The sequence below is a fragment of the Haematobia irritans genome, chromosome 1, assembly GCF_050003625.1.
Source record: "Haematobia irritans isolate KBUSLIRL chromosome 1, ASM5000362v1, whole genome shotgun sequence".
Classification (NCBI taxonomy): domain Eukaryota; kingdom Metazoa; phylum Arthropoda; class Insecta; order Diptera; family Muscidae; genus Haematobia; species Haematobia irritans.
In genome coordinates, this window is record NC_134397.1 from 275,512,696 (window position 1) to 275,531,544 (window position 18,849).

The 18,849-nt window shown below is 34.8% G+C and overlaps 1 protein-coding gene across 9 annotated transcripts in view; it reads left to right on the forward strand.

Annotated features, from left to right (window-relative positions):
- Window positions 1-18,849, forward strand: part of CASK (peripheral plasma membrane protein CASK) — a 444,900-nt gene that overhangs the window by 234,828 nt on the left and 191,223 nt on the right. For 2 of the 9 annotated variants that reach the window (XM_075295069.1, XM_075295075.1), the window contains exon 3: window positions 6,207-8,465. The exons of the other annotated variants lie outside the window; for them this stretch is intronic. In XM_075295069.1, coding sequence (XP_075151184.1) covers window positions 8,058-8,465 — 408 coding nt within the window. In that variant the 5' untranslated portion in view covers window positions 6,207-8,057. The remainder of the gene's footprint in view (window positions 1-6,206; window positions 8,466-18,849) is intronic. 9 annotated transcript variants of the gene reach the window in all.

Sequence of the window (18,849 nt, forward strand, 5' to 3'; positions counted from 1 at the left end):
TTAGTGTTATGGTTATTTTGGTTAATTCAGCAAAATAATATTAAAAATTTTTATGGTTATTGCTAAATATAAATTAATTTTGTTTTTTTGGGGTTTTTGAGTTTTGTCCTTTGGCCCGATTAGTGGCGAGCAACAACGCAAGTCTATAAAGGTTTTTGGACCAAAATTGTAATTGATTTACAGTTTCGACATTTAGAGGATTGTATGGCTGACATTATCACCACAATGATTAAAATTGCCTGCATGTCCCTCAGTATGGTGTTTATTGCTTGGAAAGTGCGAAGTGTGAGATTGTTAATTGAATTTGTAAATTTCCATTTCCATATTCAGTTCACAGGAGTCCTAATTTCGGAGAATAGTCATAAAAGAAATAAATGCAAAGTAAATGTTTGGGATTTTTTATACCCTGCGCCACACTGTGGAACAGGGTATTATAAGTTAGTGCATATGTTTGCAACACCCAGAAGGAGACGAGATAGACACATGGTGTCTTTGGCAAAAATGCTCAGGGTGGGCTCTTGAGTCGATATAGCGATGTCCGTCTGTCCGTGAACACATTTTTGTCTAGGTCGCAGTTTTAGTCCAATCGACCTCAAATTTGGCACAGGTATGTGTTTTGGTTCAGAATAGATTCCTATTGATTTTGGAAGAAATCGGTTCAGATTTAGATATAGCTCCCATATATATCTTTCGCCCGATATGGACTTATATGGCCCCAGAAGCCAGAGTTTTACCCTAATTTGCTTAAAATTTTGCACAAGAAGAACAATTAGTACTATAGTCAAGCGTGCCAAATTTTATTGAAATCGGTTCAGATTTAGATATAGCTCCCATATATATCTATCGCCCGATATGGACTAATACGGTCCCAGAAGCCAGAGTTTTACCCCAATTTGGTTAAAATTTTGCACTAGGAGTACAATTAGTAGTGTAGTCAAGTGTGCAAAATTTTATTGAAATCGGTTCAGATTTAGATATATCTCCCATATATATCGTTCGCCCGATTTACACACATATGATCACAGAGGCCAATTTTTTGCTCCGATTTAGTTGAAATTTTGCACAGGGAGTAGAATTAGCATTGTAGCTATGCGTGCCAAATTTTGTTGAAATCGGTTCAGATTTATATATATAGCTCCCATAAAAGCTTTCGGCCGATTTACACACATATGATCACAGAGGTCAATTTTTTGCTCCGATTTAATTGAAATTTTGCACAGGGAGTAGAATTAGCATTGTAGCTATGCGTGCCAAATTTTGTTGAAATCGGTTCAGATTTATATATAGCTCCCATATATAGCTTTAGGCCGATTTACACACATATGATCACAGAGGCCAATTTGTAACTCCGATTTAGTTGAAATTTTGCACAGGAAGTAGAATTAGCATTGTTGCTATGCGTGCCAAATTTGGTTGAAATCGGTTCAGATTTAGATATAGCTCCCATATATATGTTTTTCCGATTTCAACAAAAATGGTCAAAATACCAACATTTTCCTTGTAAAATCGCCATTGCTTAGTCGAAATGTTGTAAAAATGACTCTAATTTTCCTAAACTTCTAATACATATATATCGAGCGATAAATCATAAATAAACTTTTGCGAAGTTTCTTTAAAATTGCTTCAGATTTAAATGTTTCCCATATTTTTTACTAACATTGTGTTCCACCCTAGTGCATTAGCCGACTTAAATTTTGAGTCTATAGATTTTCTGGAAGTCTATAAAATTCTGTCCAGATCGAGTGATATTTAAATGTATGTATTTGGGACAAACCTTTATATATAGCCCTCAACACATTTGACGGATGTGATATGGTATCGAACATTTAGATCTACAGTTGGTGCAGGGTATAATATAGTCGGCCCCGCCCGAATTTAGACTTTTCTTACTTGTTTTATATATTAAAAAGCGAAGATAATATAATACACGCAAGAAGAAAGCAAAAGAATAGCATATACAAAGTAAGAATTCATAAAATTATCAAAATTATTAAAATTCTGTCGAAAATATACAAAAACCTTATCGGACTTTTGAAAAAAAAATTTTTGAAAAAATGTTAGTAATAATAATAATTTTAATAATAATGTTTAAGCGTTAAATAAATAACTTTTATAATTTTTAAAAATCATAACAAATTACAAAAGTTATTTATTTGGCAAAATAGCAAAAACAAATTTTAATTCACATTCAAAACACTGTGTTAGGATCTCTTCAAAGAGATTCAAATTCAGTGCATGGGCTGTTCGGTCCGTTGAAACTCCGTGTCAAATTCATCGCTTCCGCGTCAATTTTGCCTCACTTCTGGATCCAAAAAGATCGTAATTACAAAATTTTTGTCGTCGTTTTTTTTTTGGGATACTGCGTCCACTTTTAGTCCTTTCTGATTTGTTTTATCCTTTACTTGTATTGTAGAGTCTTTCAACATTCTTCAATGTCTCGCTGACCCCTTTCTAGTGTCCACACACTGGTCACTTCTGGTCTGTAAAATGTTTATATGGCAACTACTAATGCTGGATATAAAATTGTAACAGTTTTGAAGAAAATTGAAATTGCCATCAATAAAGTGAAATGAGCTTTCAACAGTGGACAGGAGGGACCCCATATTGTAAATCTTAAATTGCTTACAATTTACGCATAGTTAAACTAAATGGATTGTTGACCCATTTTGTTGGCATCCATTCTTCTAGTGGGACACTTACGTATTGGGTCATTAAATGCCTTATCGTAATTTACTCAGCTCTCTTGAAGGGCTTGGACTTTTCCATAACATTTGCTAATTATTGACCAATAAAGGATTTTTTTCGTAGGCCCCAAAACACACACACACACACACGCGCATACAAATGAAAACATCAAATCCTTGGTAATCATTATTAAAATTTTAAGACTTATGAGAAAATATGTCAATGTCAATTTAATGCGTTTTTTTCAAAAACCAAGAGAATTCTCAAAATGAATTTAGTCACGTTTTTCCAATATTTCATTGTGTTTTGAGGAGGATTTCTTATGACACATTTATTCCCATAGACCCTAGAAAGGATGCTGGATGACTAACAAATATATTGCCTATGTATACATGAAACTGAGTGGAAGTGTATGTGTATATGCGGCCATGTGGTCAGTGGTCCTAAAGATGAAGGTTATGGGACTTTGGGGGCCAGAGATTTCAAATGTCCTTTATTTGCATTTTAAGTTGGCAAAATTAACCACAACTTAACGACCATGTCCATAGACCTGACCAAAAAAAGGCTAAAAATCTTAGCAAAGTGTCAATTACCCTTTTCTTTTTTGCTTGGCTTTTCTTCAGAATTTATTGGTGATTAAAGGAAATTGAAACACGTCCTGCTATTGGCCAATGAAGAAATTGGAAAAACAATAAATGCTCAATTTTTATTTTAGTATTTATCCATTTATTCTAATCAATGGTATGACAATCACGTTTCATGTTACATTACTGATAAGAAACTTGAGATTACAGGTTGATGATTTGGTAGATTTTTCTATTGGAATAGGAAGACAAAAAAAAATCCATAAAAATTTTTATAGTCCTTCTATTGTAAAGGAGACTTTAATGCCATGAACATTTTAAGTCACTTAAGCTATTGCGCTGCGCTCTTCGATTTTTCGAACAGTTAAAACCAATTTTTTTAAAAAGGTTTTAAAGTATGTAACAGGTGAAATTTTAAACAATTTAAGATTTTACGTCCAATAATTCTGCAAATAAAAACAGAATCTCTTAACAACCCGGTCATTGATGAGGGGAAAATTAACTATCTCGTGGGAAAATTGAACTAAACTTTATTACAGCCCCACAAACAAAGAGCTTCCAAAAAAGTGGTTTGGATCCCCTCTTTGTGATCCGGAAGTAGTGCAATCTTGGACTATCTCCCATGAATTTTACTTGGGCTTGTCATAGGTTGGAAGTACTCCATTTTTGGATCCTTTGTATTGCTTTTGAAACTAAACTAAAAAACAAAATTTTTTTCTCCATTTCACTATTTATTTTTATCTGTATTTTTTGTTACACATTTATTTTCTTATTACAAATTGTTACAAATTGAAAAACTTATTTGCTTCCACGGGGGTATGAACCGTTTTGGGAACCAGAAAGTCTTAGCACGCCCTTCGGTACACTCCTTTAAATATTTTTGTTTTTATTTATTATTTCCTTGTTGAGTTTTATACACATTAAAATTCATAAAAATTAAATATATTGTAATTTATTGTACAATCTCTGTCGTTCCACAACGAAAGTATTCGCCTGATGTAGGTCGTGTGACTTCTGGTCTACTTCATGCTGTCGCTTTTAAGGAACATTTATATTTTCCTCACACAAATTAATATTTTTGATGTGAATAGATTTTTTTTCCTCAAGATTATATAGTAACAGGTTGGCTGATAAGTCCCCGGTCTAACAAAGAAAAACACATTTTTTTTGTCAAAATTCGTTTTTATTATTCAACATAGTTCCCTTTAAGAGCGATACAACGAATATAACGACCTTCCAATTTTTTGATACTATTTTGGTAGTACTCCTTCGGTTTTGCCTCAAAATAGGCCTCAGTTTCGGCGATCACCTCTTCATTGCAGCCAAATGTTTTCCCTGCGAGCATCCTCTTGAGGTCTGAGAACAAGAAAAAGTCACTGGGGTCCAGATCTGGAGAATACGGTGGGTGGGGAAGCAACTCGTAGCCCAATTCATGAATTTTTGCCATCGTTCTCAATGACTTGTGGCACGGTGCGTTGTCTAGGTGCAACAACACTTTTTTCTTCTTCATATGGGGCCGTTTTGCCGCGATTTCGACCTTCAAACGCTCCAATAACGCCATATAATAGTCACTGTTGATGGTTTTTCCCTTCTCAAGATAATCGATAAAAATTATTCCAAGCGCATCCCAAAAAAACCGAGGCCATTACTTTGCCAGCGAACTTTTGAGTCTTTCCACCGGTCGCTGCCCACTCAGCCGACTGTCGATTGAACTTAGGAGTGTAGTGATGGAGCCATGTTTCATCCATTGTCACATATCGACGGAAAAACTCGGATGTATTACGAGTTAACAGCTGCAAACACCGCTCAGAATCATCAACACGTTGTTGTTTTTGTCAAATGTGAGCTCGCGCGGTACCCATTTTGCACAGAGCTTCCACCTATCCAAATAGTGATGAATGATATGACCAACACGTTCATTTGATATCTTTAAGGCCTCTGCTATCTCGATCAACTTCATTTTACGGTCATTCAAAATCATTTTGTGTAATTTTTTGATGTTTTCGTTGGTAACCACCTCTTTCGAGCGTCCACTGCGTTCACCGTCCTCCGTGCTGATTTCACCACCCTTGAATTTTGCATACCAATTAATTATTGTTGATTTCCCTGGGGCAGAGTCCGGAAACTCATTATCAAGCCAAGTTTTTGCTTCCACCGTATTTTTCCCTTCAGAAAACAGTATTTTATCAAAACACGAAATTCCTTTTTTCCATTTTTTTTCACAATAACAAAAGTTGCTTCACAAAAGACGCTCTATCTCACAAACTAATTGACTTACAGACGTCAAATTTTGACACGAATCAGTTGAAGGTTGGTATACTATACTATATAAAAATAATATGCATTTAATACTAGCGACGCCATCTATTTGTCAGACTTATCAGCCAACCTGTTATTTCCAATAAATATTCAACATTCTCCTCGAATATATTTACAGTCATTCCTTTTCAGTGTAGGATCCAATTCGATTGGCATTTATTTTCAATTAGGTTTACAAATTTCTCTTAGGTTTGTTGTTGGTGTCTCGATTGATTGCATTTTTACTACACGTGAAACCTTTGTCACTTCAAATGAAACTTATTTTATTTCCCTTAAAACCTTTAACAATTTAAATGATTTTTGTTTTCAATTTAAATGAATCCTTGTAGAATATATCCACCTTTGACTTGGAAATCGTATTTTTTTAATTTCATTAGTTTTGAAAAAAGCTTTCATTTAAAGTGATGTTAGCTGAGAAAAGGAGCAAACAATTGCCATTCCGTCCTCTCATATGTAAATATTGCATTTCTCCTCACTCACGCATTGGAAATGGCCAGCAGAACATCAACTATGGACAACCTCTGGATACACATTGCCATAGTAGAAGTTTTAGTTTTTGTTTTTTTTTGCCTAGAAATGAACTAATTGATTGATTTGCTTTTCACATTTTAATTGCAGAATTAAATACCAAAAAACAAGTTAAAGTTTAAAAAATACAAAATAAAAAGCATGCCAGAACTACTTAACCAAAATTAAATTGAAAACACTTTTAAAATAATCACCCCCAAAAAAAGGAAACCAAAAAAATAAAACTCAAGACTTAAATCTAAAACTCCAATTAAATTGAGTCCCCTTGAAAAAAAAAAAAATATAAACCAATCCGAAAAAAAACTTTTGAAGTAAACGAATGTGATGACAAACTAATAAAATAAATTGAAATACCTTTAAAAAAATGTTTTCCATGAAGATCATTAATTAAAAATTAAACCAAGCCAGAAAAAAACAAAAAACAAAAACTTTTCCCAAAGAGAAAATTTCATACCCGCAGTAAAAACAAAACAAAGACACAACACAAGAAAAAAAAAGAAAAACCAAAAAAACGTAGACATTTAATTAAACAAATTTAGTAGAGATTACAACACACTACGGCCCAAGAAGCCAAAACAATAATTAATTAATTAATTACTTCATATAATAAGGCGAACAAAAAAAGTTACTGGAAAAATAAAACAAAGCCAAGGACAAATAACTCCCCCGGTCAACTCCCCTCCAGGATATTTTGTACAGTGATAAAAGAAGTCCCAAGAATCTCCAATTCCTACAACATCTCCTCTACGCTAACCTAAGTCATACGGGGGATAGAAAGATAAATAAAAACTCTCTCTATCACTCTCTTCCTCTCTCTCTCTCTCTGTGTATGGCTTAATAAATAAAATAAAAACGTACACGGAAACGCACAAGGCCACACATACACACATACATATGTATACAAACATCATACACAGTACTAGTATGCATTGTATATGTAGTTGTAATTTAGGATTAAATACTAACAACAAAAACAAATTGTTAAATTAATACAAAGAACAAAAAATATCCCGCTGTCGAACACAAACACTCCCGATAAAATACCAGATGAAGAAGGCGAAACTTGTTGAGTACTAGTTTTTGTTTTGTTAATTGTTATAAAAACTAGTCTACACTAATACAATAAAACATACGCATATACTCGCATACAGAGATAGACGACATTGACATTTACATAAGCCCAAAAAACGTAATAATTTGCCAAGAACGAAAAAAAAAATTGGGCCAGCGGAAGGAAGCTCGCTCATAGCCACTAAAAGTCCAGAAACCTGATCTGTGATCTTCAAATGATCGTTTCACCATATAGCAACACACAACTACAAATCGAATAAGGTACAAGAATTATGCCCCACAAGATTCTAAGAAATTTACACAAAATCTCCAAGAAGGCTAATGAACAACAAACACGAACAAGCAGCACAAGGAGATCGACAGGAATAGCAGCGTATTCCATTTCGTCGGATCGTGTTTAGCAGTGGATGTACGAATCTCAGGAAAACGACTGTCTGGACATTTGTGCATTTGGAGTCATAGGCATTACGTTGCCGTTTTATAAACAGAGGACACTGATTTCATTGGGGCCAGGGGCGTGACCACAACTAATTAAAGATTTATTCGCGTCAGTCTTCACCACCGCCACCGCACAGATTGCAATGCTCTGGTAGCCAAGACAGTTTTGCCGTGGATCACTATTGCGATTCACATCATACAAATAGCCTACGGGGAGCGGCGGCGGCAGGAATTGGCGGTGGCGGTGTTGGTATCGCTGGTGGAGGAGGAGGTGGTGGCTGTGTACAATGGTCGTCGTCGACAGGCCAAGCAGCATCTGCTGTAGGTCAAGGTTGTGTAGGTGGTGGTGGCGGCGTCGCAGGAGGCGGTGTCGGAGTCGGTCTAGGGAATTGTTCATCGTCAATTGGAAATGCGGCGGGGCACGGCTCGGGCATGTGTCCGCACGGCAATGCAATGCCTCACTCACTAACACAATCGATGATGTCGTCCGGTGGTGGTGGGGGCGGTCATCACAACAACGGCAGTCTTCTAGGTTCACACATCTCGCTCAGTGGCATAGCCATGGGCGGCCGCTCCATGGATGATATTATGCCTCCGCCGCCCTCAGTCATGGGTGGCGGCCACTGTCGCAGCATGAGTGGCCTTAATACCCTTAGCCTAGGGCTTCCAGCGGCACCAGTGCCTCCGCCACCCAGTTTTAATCCATGTAGTTCAAATAGCATAAGTAGCATGTCAATACAGGGACCGTCATCATCGCGCTGGGGTCCACGCACATCATGCCCCGTGCACAGCCCATTTCGTGTACGAGTACCAAATGGTTCGATATGCTCTGGACATCAGGTAATTGTGATTACACAGAAACACCCAACCAATTACCCACCAAAAAACAACGCAACACCTTGATGGAATCGAAAGAGAAACACTGAGAGAAATAAATTGACGATCGTAAGGAGAAAAGAGGATAACAAAATCTTGTGTATATAGTAAATGCAGTAAAAAAGGTCTATGAAATTTTGCGTTAATTTTTAAGGGGCGGCTCAATGAACTTAGTGAACTTAATACCTATTACGAAACACTTTCTTCTAGAAAAATTTAACTAAGGCTATGGTCACACTGGGCAAATATTTGACCAAAATAGGTGTCAAACATTTTTCCACAACCATTTTCCAAATATCTTGATACGGTTTTTGGAAAATAATCCTACAATTATATATCCAACATGAGCTAAATATGTTTTCTGGTTTGGCTGTGGCGACGGATTCTTTTTTGATTTTTGTCAAATATTTGCCCAGTGTGACCATAGCATAAGTCTAACTCGAAATCATCGTTGCCAAAGAAAAGCTAGGCCACCGTTTTTAATAGATTCTATATCCTCATGAAAAGCTATGTCTGTAAAAGTGATCAATGGTGTATAACGGGGATCGCAATCAGAACAAAACAATTCGCTGTTCGACTTTTCTAGTCAGTGGAAAATTTTTTGCAGAAACACTATTTTTTGCTATTGTGTAGTTTATTAAAAAAAAAAACGAACAAGAAAATTTTACTTCGTCAGTCTCATTATTGAATTTATATTTTTAGATTTTCGTATTTATGTTTAGTAATAATTTTTCAAAATTAGAAAAAAAATCCACTCTTGATCAATACAGAAATGTTAAGAGGTCGAATTAATGGCAAAAGTTGACTAACTTGTATTAGCAAAATTTTAATAGCCTTGTTCATCCTACAATCGATTTTTAAAAATTTTGAAATACCTCTACCATATTAAGGTGGGTATTAAGTTCGAGTTTAGCTGCTATAATCGTAATTTTTTCACTAAAGTGAAAACTAAATCATTAAAAAAGGCACAAAATTATGCATATTTCATTACAACTTGATTTTAACAAAGTTTGTATTCCTTAAAATGGATTATTAAAGAAAAGTAATCGTGAAAAATGACGATTTTAGCGGCTAATCTCGAACTTAATACCCACCTTTACAGCATAAAATATTACAAAATAATTTTTAATTAAAGTTTTAATTGCATTTGAATAAATATTCTATGGAAAAAAATTAATTGGTTGAATTAATTGTTTAATCCAAACAAAAGTTAGCTGAATTAATAAAATGTTTAATTGGATCAATTATTTTTTTTGGTGGAGCCATTTCAATTAAAAATTAATTAAATCAATTTCATGATTAAATGAAAAAAAAACCTGTGTCCAAGACAGATTCATTGCAGAGCTCGACCAATAATCGGCAACAAATCGACATTCGGCGTAAAGAGGCCGATTAGCCGAAGCCGAAGTTTTGTGAACATTTTATTTAATATCGAATTGTCCCAGTCTTGAATTTGTCTCAGTGAAAACACTCAGTACAAATAAAACGCAAAGAATTTATAATTTTTTTTTGTCATTATAGTATCAAACTACAGAATTTTGACTACTAAAAAGTTTGTTGTAAAATAATATCGTAAGACATGGACTGAATTACCTTTTATTGTTGTTTTTATGCATTTGTTGAATAAAATATGTTAATATTCAATTAAAACACACAAAATTTCCCTAATTACAAATTTTAGGGAATTAATCGGCCTCGACCGATTATTGCTTTTTTGCCGAACATTGGCTTCAGCAAAAAAAACCCGCTTCAGTCGAGCTCTAATTCATTATGATTAACTGCTATTCGTTTTATGGAGAAACGTAGTAAGCATACGGGAGCAATTTTAAGAGCATATACGGATGTCCGTCTATCTGTTGGAATCACCCTGCTGCCTTCAATAATGGATCTATCGGAATACGGCACATATTCTTTTACTGTCTGCAAACAGGTTAAGTTCAAAGATGGGATATATCTGTCCAGGTTTATATATATGGACTCCATATACACCACTCCCCGATTTTATTTCTTAAGCATCTAGGCACTGCTAATATTTATCCGATTTGCCGGAAGTTACAAATCTGCAGGATTTTTAGATCAACAAATAGATGTGAAATAAGAATGCCAGAGATATTTCAGGACAGCACAGAAGCGTGACGAATAATTGATGTATCGGTCCATGGTTTGGTATAGTCCACAAAGAAAACACACATTTTTTTGTCAAAATTCGTTTTTATTATTCAACATAGTTCCCTTCAAGAGCGATATAACGATTATAACGACCTTCCAATTCTATGATACCATTTTGGTAGTACTCCTTCGGTTTTGCCTCAAAATAGGCCTCAGTTTCGGCGATCACCTCTTCATTGCAGCCAAATTTTTTCCCGGTTCACCGGTCGCTGCCCACTCAGCCGACTGTCGATTGGACTCAGGAGTGTAGTGATGGAGTCATGTTTGATCCATTGTCACATATTGACGGAAGAGCTCGGGTGTATTACGAGTTAACAGCTGCAAACACCGCCCAGAATCATCAACACGTTGTTGTTTTTGGTCAAATGTGAGCTCGCGCGGCACCCATTTTCCGCAGAGCTTCCGCAGAGCTTCCGCAGAGCTTCCGCAGAGCTTCCGCAGAGCTTCCGCAGAGCTTCCGCAGAGCTTCCGCCTATCCAAATATTGATGAATGATATGACCAACACGTTCCATTGATATCTATAAGGCCTCTGCTATCTCGATCAACTTCATTTTACGGTCATTCAAAATCATTTTGTGGATTTTTTTTGATGTTTTCGTCGGTAACCACCTCTTTCGGGCTTCCACTGCGTTCACCGTCCTCCGTGCTCATTTCACCACGCTTGAATTTTGCATACCAATCAATTATTGTTGATTTCCTTGAGGCAGATACCGGAAACTCATTATCAAGCCAAGTTTTTGCTTCCACCGCATTTTTGCCCTTCAGAAAAAAGTATATAGGATGCTGATGAGAAATGTGCGTCCATCCAACCATCAGTCTATATGGCTTTGCCCAAATAAAATTGACAAACATTATTTTCCTCTGTTGGTTAAGCTACACTTGTAGTTTAGTCAATGCATGGTTTTAAGCTGAAATCATAAATATTAATTAAATATTTTATTTTCGGTATATTTTTTTTTCTTTCCATTTCGTTCCTTAGAAAAGAAAAGACTTCGTTCAGTGTGTTTCTATAGTCGGTGGATGTTTGGAACAAATTCAACTGTGGAAATGTCAATTGTTGTTTTCTCAGCTTAAAGCAAAAAATTAATTTCTTTTCTGGCAATTGAAATTTAGACCGAAGTTATGATTTGTTGTTAAAACGGTTTTTTTTTTTTTTTGGGGTTAAACAAAGTTCGCTCATTAGGTGTTTCGAGTTAATTCAACTGTGCAATGTTCTTTTTATACCCTGCTGGACACTGTGGAACAGGGTATTATAAGTTAGTGCATATGTTTGCAACACCCAGAAGGAGACGAGATAGACACATGGTGTCTTTGGCAAAAATGCTCAGGGTGGGCTCCTGAGTCGATATAGCCATGTCCGTGAACACATTTTTGTAATCAAAGTCTAGGTCGCAGTGTTAGTCCAATCGACTTCAAATTTGGCACAAGTATGTGTTTTGGCTCAGAATAGAACCCTATTGATTTTGGAAGAAATCGGTTCAGATTTAGATATAGCTCCCATATATATATTTCGCCCGATATGGACTTATAAGGCCCCAGAAGCCAGAGTTTTACCCTAATTTGCTTAAAATTTTGCACAAGAAGAACAATTAGTAGTATAGTCAAGTATGTCAAATTTTTTCGAAATCGGTTCAGATTTAGATATAGCTCCCATATATATCTTTCGCCCGATATGGACTAATACGGTCTCAGAAGCCAGAGTTTTACCCCAATTTGGTTGAAATTTTGCACAGGGAGTAGAATTAGCATTGTAGCTATTCGTGCCAAATTTGGTTGAAATCGGTTCAGATTTAGATATATCTCCCATATATAGCTTTCGCCCGATTTCCACTCATATGACCACAGAGGCCAATTTTTAACTCCGATTTAAATTTTGCACAGGGAGTAGAATTAGCATTGTTACTATGCGTGCCAAATTTGGTTGAAATCGGTTCGCATTTAGATATAGCTCCCATATATATGTTTTTCCGATTTCGACAAAAATGGTCAAAATGGCAACATTTTCCTTGTAAAATCGCCACTGCTAAGTCGAAAAGTTGTAAAAATGACTCAAATTTTCCCAAACTTCTAATACATATATATATCGAGCGATAAATCATAAATAAACTTTTGCGAAGTTTCCTTAAAATTGCTTCAGATTTAAATGTTTCCCATATTTTTTTACTAACATTGTGTTCCACCCTAGTGCATTAGCCGACTTAAATTGTGAGTCTATAGATTTTGTAGAAGTCTATCAAATTCTGTCCAGATCGAGTGATATTTAAGTGTATGTATTTGGGACAAACCTTTATATATAGCACCCAACACATTTGCCAGATGTGATGTGGTATCGAAAATTTAGATCTACGAAGTGGTGCAGGGTATAATATAGTCGGACCCGCCCGATTTTAGACTTTCCTTACTTGTTTAACCTAAGAGCTCTTTAAAATCAAACATTTGTGTACACCAAAAAAAAAAAAAAAAATACTTTTTTTCTGGGAAACGACCACAGCGGTTTTCATTCGATATTAAAAGTGTTTCATTCGGGATAAACAACGGTTGTTGGGAACAACGTATTATAGCGCAGCAAAGGGAATTACAAACGAAGATGTATTTGCCCTTTAACCTTGCAACTTTACAAAAAAAAAACAATTTCGTTTCGCGGGAAATAATATTTTTTTTGTATGTATAATCTAACCAAGTTTTGGATATAACTCTGTATGATATTAAAATTTAAAATTTCGCCGTAGCTTAAATCTAACTATGAATATATTACTATTTCTGTTTTGTCATACGTATCCATCAAAACTCATCGAATTAACGCAAAATTTCTTTCATCTTTGTAATTGGTAAACAACAACAAAAAACAAAAAAGTGGAAAATCATCATTTTTGTCACTTCTTCAGAATCGACGATCTTAAGTGTTTCTTTTTCTTCCATCTCGTTGTTATGTAATATAAATAAATTATATATATTTAATAGTTGTTGTTGTTGTATTGCCTAAATTCAAGCTTGTATTTATTTCCCTGTGTTAATATACCTCTAAATAGTCACCAATAAAAATTTATTACACACAAAATTTTAATAATTTTCTAAAAAAAAATCATATTTATAATTTTGTTATTGTAATTGTTGCCTTTAAAGCAGTTTATTGATTGTTGGTAAAAAAAGAAGAGTCCAATAGCGAAGACACACAGTGTTAATATCAAGAATCTTTGCCTCTTATTGAAATTTGTTATTTTAGTTAACAAGGAAAAAAAATATTTTTTATTTTATTTTCCCGTTATTTTTTTTTGTCTGTTTTCTAATCAAAAACATAATCCATACCAATACAGCGAATACATTTATAATCTTTATATTACCATTGTTTTTTTTTGCTAGAGAGCGCCTATGTGTTCGAAACAAATACCAAAATTCTAGTCACACACACACACACTCATTTTCATACTCATGTTCCCCTCCAGAATATCATTCTATTGTACATGTATATGTGTGTCTCATATTAAAAATATCCTCTCAAAATATTTATTATAGAAAAATTTAATCTTGATTTTTATTCTTTTGTGTCCTTTTTCTCTGCGTGTGTTTATTTACAGGTAAGCTTCATCTAAGACACAGGGCTCTAGTGAGGAAAATCTCTTTGGAATGTATTCGACCATAACGACGCCACACGGTACACTGTGCCAACGCCATGTAAGATTATTTTACTTTAGTCCAAATATCATACAAATCTAATATCATTTGTTAGGGGGGAGGGGGCAAATAGCTAACGAAACACTTTCGCACTCACACACGGACACATTCGTATTCGTATCTCGTTGATATGGCGTAAAGGCGCCAATTCTAGCACACAAACACCTACACATTTCACTATGTGAGTACTGATAAACACGTGTGAGTGCCAGGCTTTGGGTGCTCACACACACAAACACACACTTCCACACACATTGATTGTTCCATATCCTATGCAAGCAATGAGTGTTCATGGCTCGTTGTGTTAATAACTGTAGCTGAATGTGTAGGTGTTTGATATGTATGTGGATGTGTGTGTGTGTGAGTGAGTGTGAACACCACACAAACATCAATTCAATATATCTTGGCTAATACCTTCAAATCCAGATACAAATAATTGCTTGTCATTGTATGGATGAGGCAAAGCTATCGTCCGCTCCCCCATATCTATGTCCAACGTTTCCTCCCCCCATCTACTGATGTCCCCCACTAACACCCATGACTATGATGGTGGTGTGGAAGGTAAAGTTAAACCAAATCTAGTGTAAATCTCCTTAGTGTGTGTGTGAGAGAGAATGGCATTCCACAAGCAAAAAAAAAAAAAAAAAAACAACTGAATGTCTATTCGCCTGTAGATGTTTTGTGATTTCAAAACATCAGCAATTGCATCAGAACTTTCGTTAGATTTTTAGATGTCATTCATCATCATCAGTTAGGAAGATAGATAGACTGACTGACATCATTGGTATACACTGACAAATAAAAAAGCACACTCACGCACACACACACACACACAGTGATGTTCATTTTGAGGTAGTTTTGCACGCACGCCAAGGTATCATTGGCTTACAAATGTGACTGTGAATATTTAAAGATGAGGAAAAGTTTTAAATGCAAACGAAAAAACTTAAGTTTCTCACTAAATAACCTTCGAAATAAATAATTTAGTATCGAGTGAAAGATGTTCTTTGTGGTTGTTTTTTTTTTTAATGAACATAAAATACCAAAGCCGAAAATTTGATGTAAGGATATTTTTAGAACATAAGTCTCTTTTAAATTTGAGTTTAGTGTATCAAATACTAGAAAACAAATTTGAATTAATTCGTGTTTTCTGCTTTTTATCTTCACGTCTTTATAAAAATGATTTTAGTATTAATTACGAGCCAAAGAAGCGGATAATTGAAGTAAGGATATATTTAAGACACAATTCTCTTTTAAATTTGAGTTTTGCCTACTTGATTCTAGGAAACAAATTTTAATTGATTAACTTTCTTTAGAAAAATATCGACCTTATTGTATCTTCGTTTTTTTTTTAATGATTTCTAGAGTTTCTAGTCAGGCTTTCAAGGTCAGGAGTTTATGCAAATAAAAGATTATTTATTTCATATGTTTATCCTACGTTTCGATGGGGATTTCCATTTTCCTCCGTGATTTGCTTTATTGAAATCTGGCAACGAAAACAATATTTTTACTTTTTTCTTATAATTTAACCATAATTTTCTGTGGGAAACTTATATTTAATCTTTCGTCATATTGTATGAATTATTATTCTAAGTGTAACGTCACTATAACAACACAACATTAAACACAAATTTCAAATAATTACACAAATAATACGAAAGTTAAACTATACTAATGCTATGGTGTAGACAGCATTGGTGTTGTCTTTATCTTCTTTTCGATTTATTGCACATTGTTGTTTTTGTCGAATCCGCAAGCTTTCGAGAGTATATCGTTTATTTGCTCTTCGTTCTCTATCTAATATTCTCACACCTTCCCAGTCAGGTGTGTGTGTTGCCGTTCAATGCAATGTTGGGCTAGTGCAGTTGTTTGTTTTCCCTTTTTTATGTCTGTTTGATGTACGGTTATTCTTGTGTTTAAGCTTCGCTTGGTTGTTCCTACGTAGCATTGGTTGCAGTTTTCGTTGTTGTTGTTGCCTATGCATGTTATTTCATAAACAACATTACTCTGCTGTGTTTTTTTTTCTATTTTCGTTTTTGTGGATGTGAAAAGAGAGGCTATTGTTCTATTGGGTCTGTAAGCAAATGATATTTCCTTGTCCTCTATTATTTCTCTCAGCTTCTCATTTATTCCTAAACTAACAGAGAGTAAACTGTTAGTTTATGAATAAATGAGAAGCTGTAGAATTTTTTGGGGTTGCCAGATGGGGTGATCTTGTTTATGTTGTCTGGTTTGTTATTTATTGAATTTTTTGTAATATTAACGATTATATTTTGAAGAAATGCGTTCTGTTATAGGATGTCTTTGACTTTATTGATGTTTTTATTTCTAAATTTATCGTCGCTTAATGTTATTGCTTTAATTGATTAATTTTTTCTGCTTTTTTCTTTATGTGCTCTCGAAGTGCTTTAGAAATGTGTTAACAAAAACTTAAATTTTCAAATTCATGATCGACTTCAAGTAGAAACGGCTTATTTCAAGACGCTGTAATTTGCATCGTGAGCAAAGCTGAGAACCAAAATTGAGTTTATTTTTATTTTTAATTAGTATAAAACAAAAACTCATAAAATAGTTGAATAGGTATAGCTTAAATTTATCATTTGCCATGGATTAAAATTCATTTTAGATCGAAAATGAAATTACGCGTCGTCATTTTGACGAAGGATGACTGTCTAGGGTTGGCTGAGAAGTAATGTTCCAAACAATGTTGGCATTAATATATACTCAGACAGTGAACCTTCAATAAAATCCTTGGAATATGTGGCCCTTAACTCGAAAACGGCCATCGACCGCCGCAAATCTCTCAATAAGATGGCTGAGCAGCACAATATTCACCTAATATGGGTGCCTGGCCATAGGAACATAACGGGGAACTGCGAAGCGGATGAGTTAGCAAGGCTTGAGACTACCTTACATATTCCAGGGGAACTAGAATCTGTTGGTATGCCCTTGACTACCTGCAATCATGATGGCAAATGTTCGTGGGCCCCATTTAAACTTAAACCGAACACTAGATATGCTAGTGTTCTCGAGACGTCATATATCACTCCTGATATCTGTTATAATGGGTCGCTGCCTGATAGGTGATTTTGCAAAAACTATTGGCGCGAAGTATAATGACTATTGTATGAGCTGTCATGATGCGGAGGAAAAGGAATCAAACATCTCTTGTGTGAGTGTCCTGTATTTTGTGTAAGGCATAAGCAAATTTTAGGGGCATTTAGCTTTAGATTACTGGCGGACCTGGAAAACGTTAACTTAAGCAGTCTGCAAATGTTTTTGGAACAATCTGGTTGGTTCAACAGAAGAAAATAATCGAGAAGGTTCAGCGGTTAAAACTAGAAGTGCCCATATATAATAGGTAGTTTTAGTTAATGTGGTATCTCAATCTGAATAGTCTAAGTGAGCCTGAAACTTAGTCGGGCTGCCACCTTAACCTAACCTAGGGTTAAAATAAGGTATTGGAAGACATATCCTATTTTTGAATGCAAAAAGTCAACAACTTTAAAGGCGATTTCATTAATTTTGAAGAATTTTTCAGAGATATTAAAGCCAAGATGAGCTTAGTCAAACAAATTTTTTTTTCATGTCAAAATATCCAGTTTTAATTTGAATCATTTAACTATAAAGACAAGACAAATTCATTGCAATTTTGATCGACTTTTGGATAAGGAAAGAAGATAAGCAAAATTCGCATTCGTTGAGGATGGAGAGCCTAGTCCCAAATGTACACTTATTTCAGAGATAAACAATTTATTAATTTAAGTTACTGCTGAAACGAAAAGGATTTCTATTTATAAGTGATGATATTAGTTACAATGAATTTTAGCCCAGAAATAAGTGGGTATTTGCTTTGCATATAATGTTGGTGTAAAATATTTGCAATGGATTTGTGACCAAAATCATCAAACAAAAGTCAAAGCATTCACATCTACCTAACATAAATATTACTTGAAGAAAAAAAGAGCAAGACTAATAAAGATATCTTAATAGCTACGAACACCCGTTCCTATGTCATTAAGGCTTAATATTAATAAATTAGAATTCTCTGAAATATTTGTCAAACAAAATATGCTACAAAGTAATTGCTATTTGATTTGCCAATTGGTATCCTATTTCATTGACATTTAGCAAAAGATTTCTTCTTTTCACAAGAATATGAATAAGCAACAAATAAATCATTAACGAGCTCTGGTTAATATCCAAAATTCATCATTAATCATTAGAATTATAATAAGCATGAATCCTGAATGCTGAGTGATAAGTGCTGAGTGATTGTAATAAAATCATAAATCTTCTCGTTAAAGGACATTTGTCATAGACGTTCCATTCAAGAGGGTTTGCTTTTTTCAGTCTTTATTCTTATTTGCCTTACTCGTACCTTGAATGAAGGTCATTGGATTGACTGTCATCAATTGTTAACGTTTAAATATGAATCCATAAATATTTATTCTCGTGGAGGCGTCTGCTAATAAAACTAAATGGTTGTTGTTTATTTCATGGCAG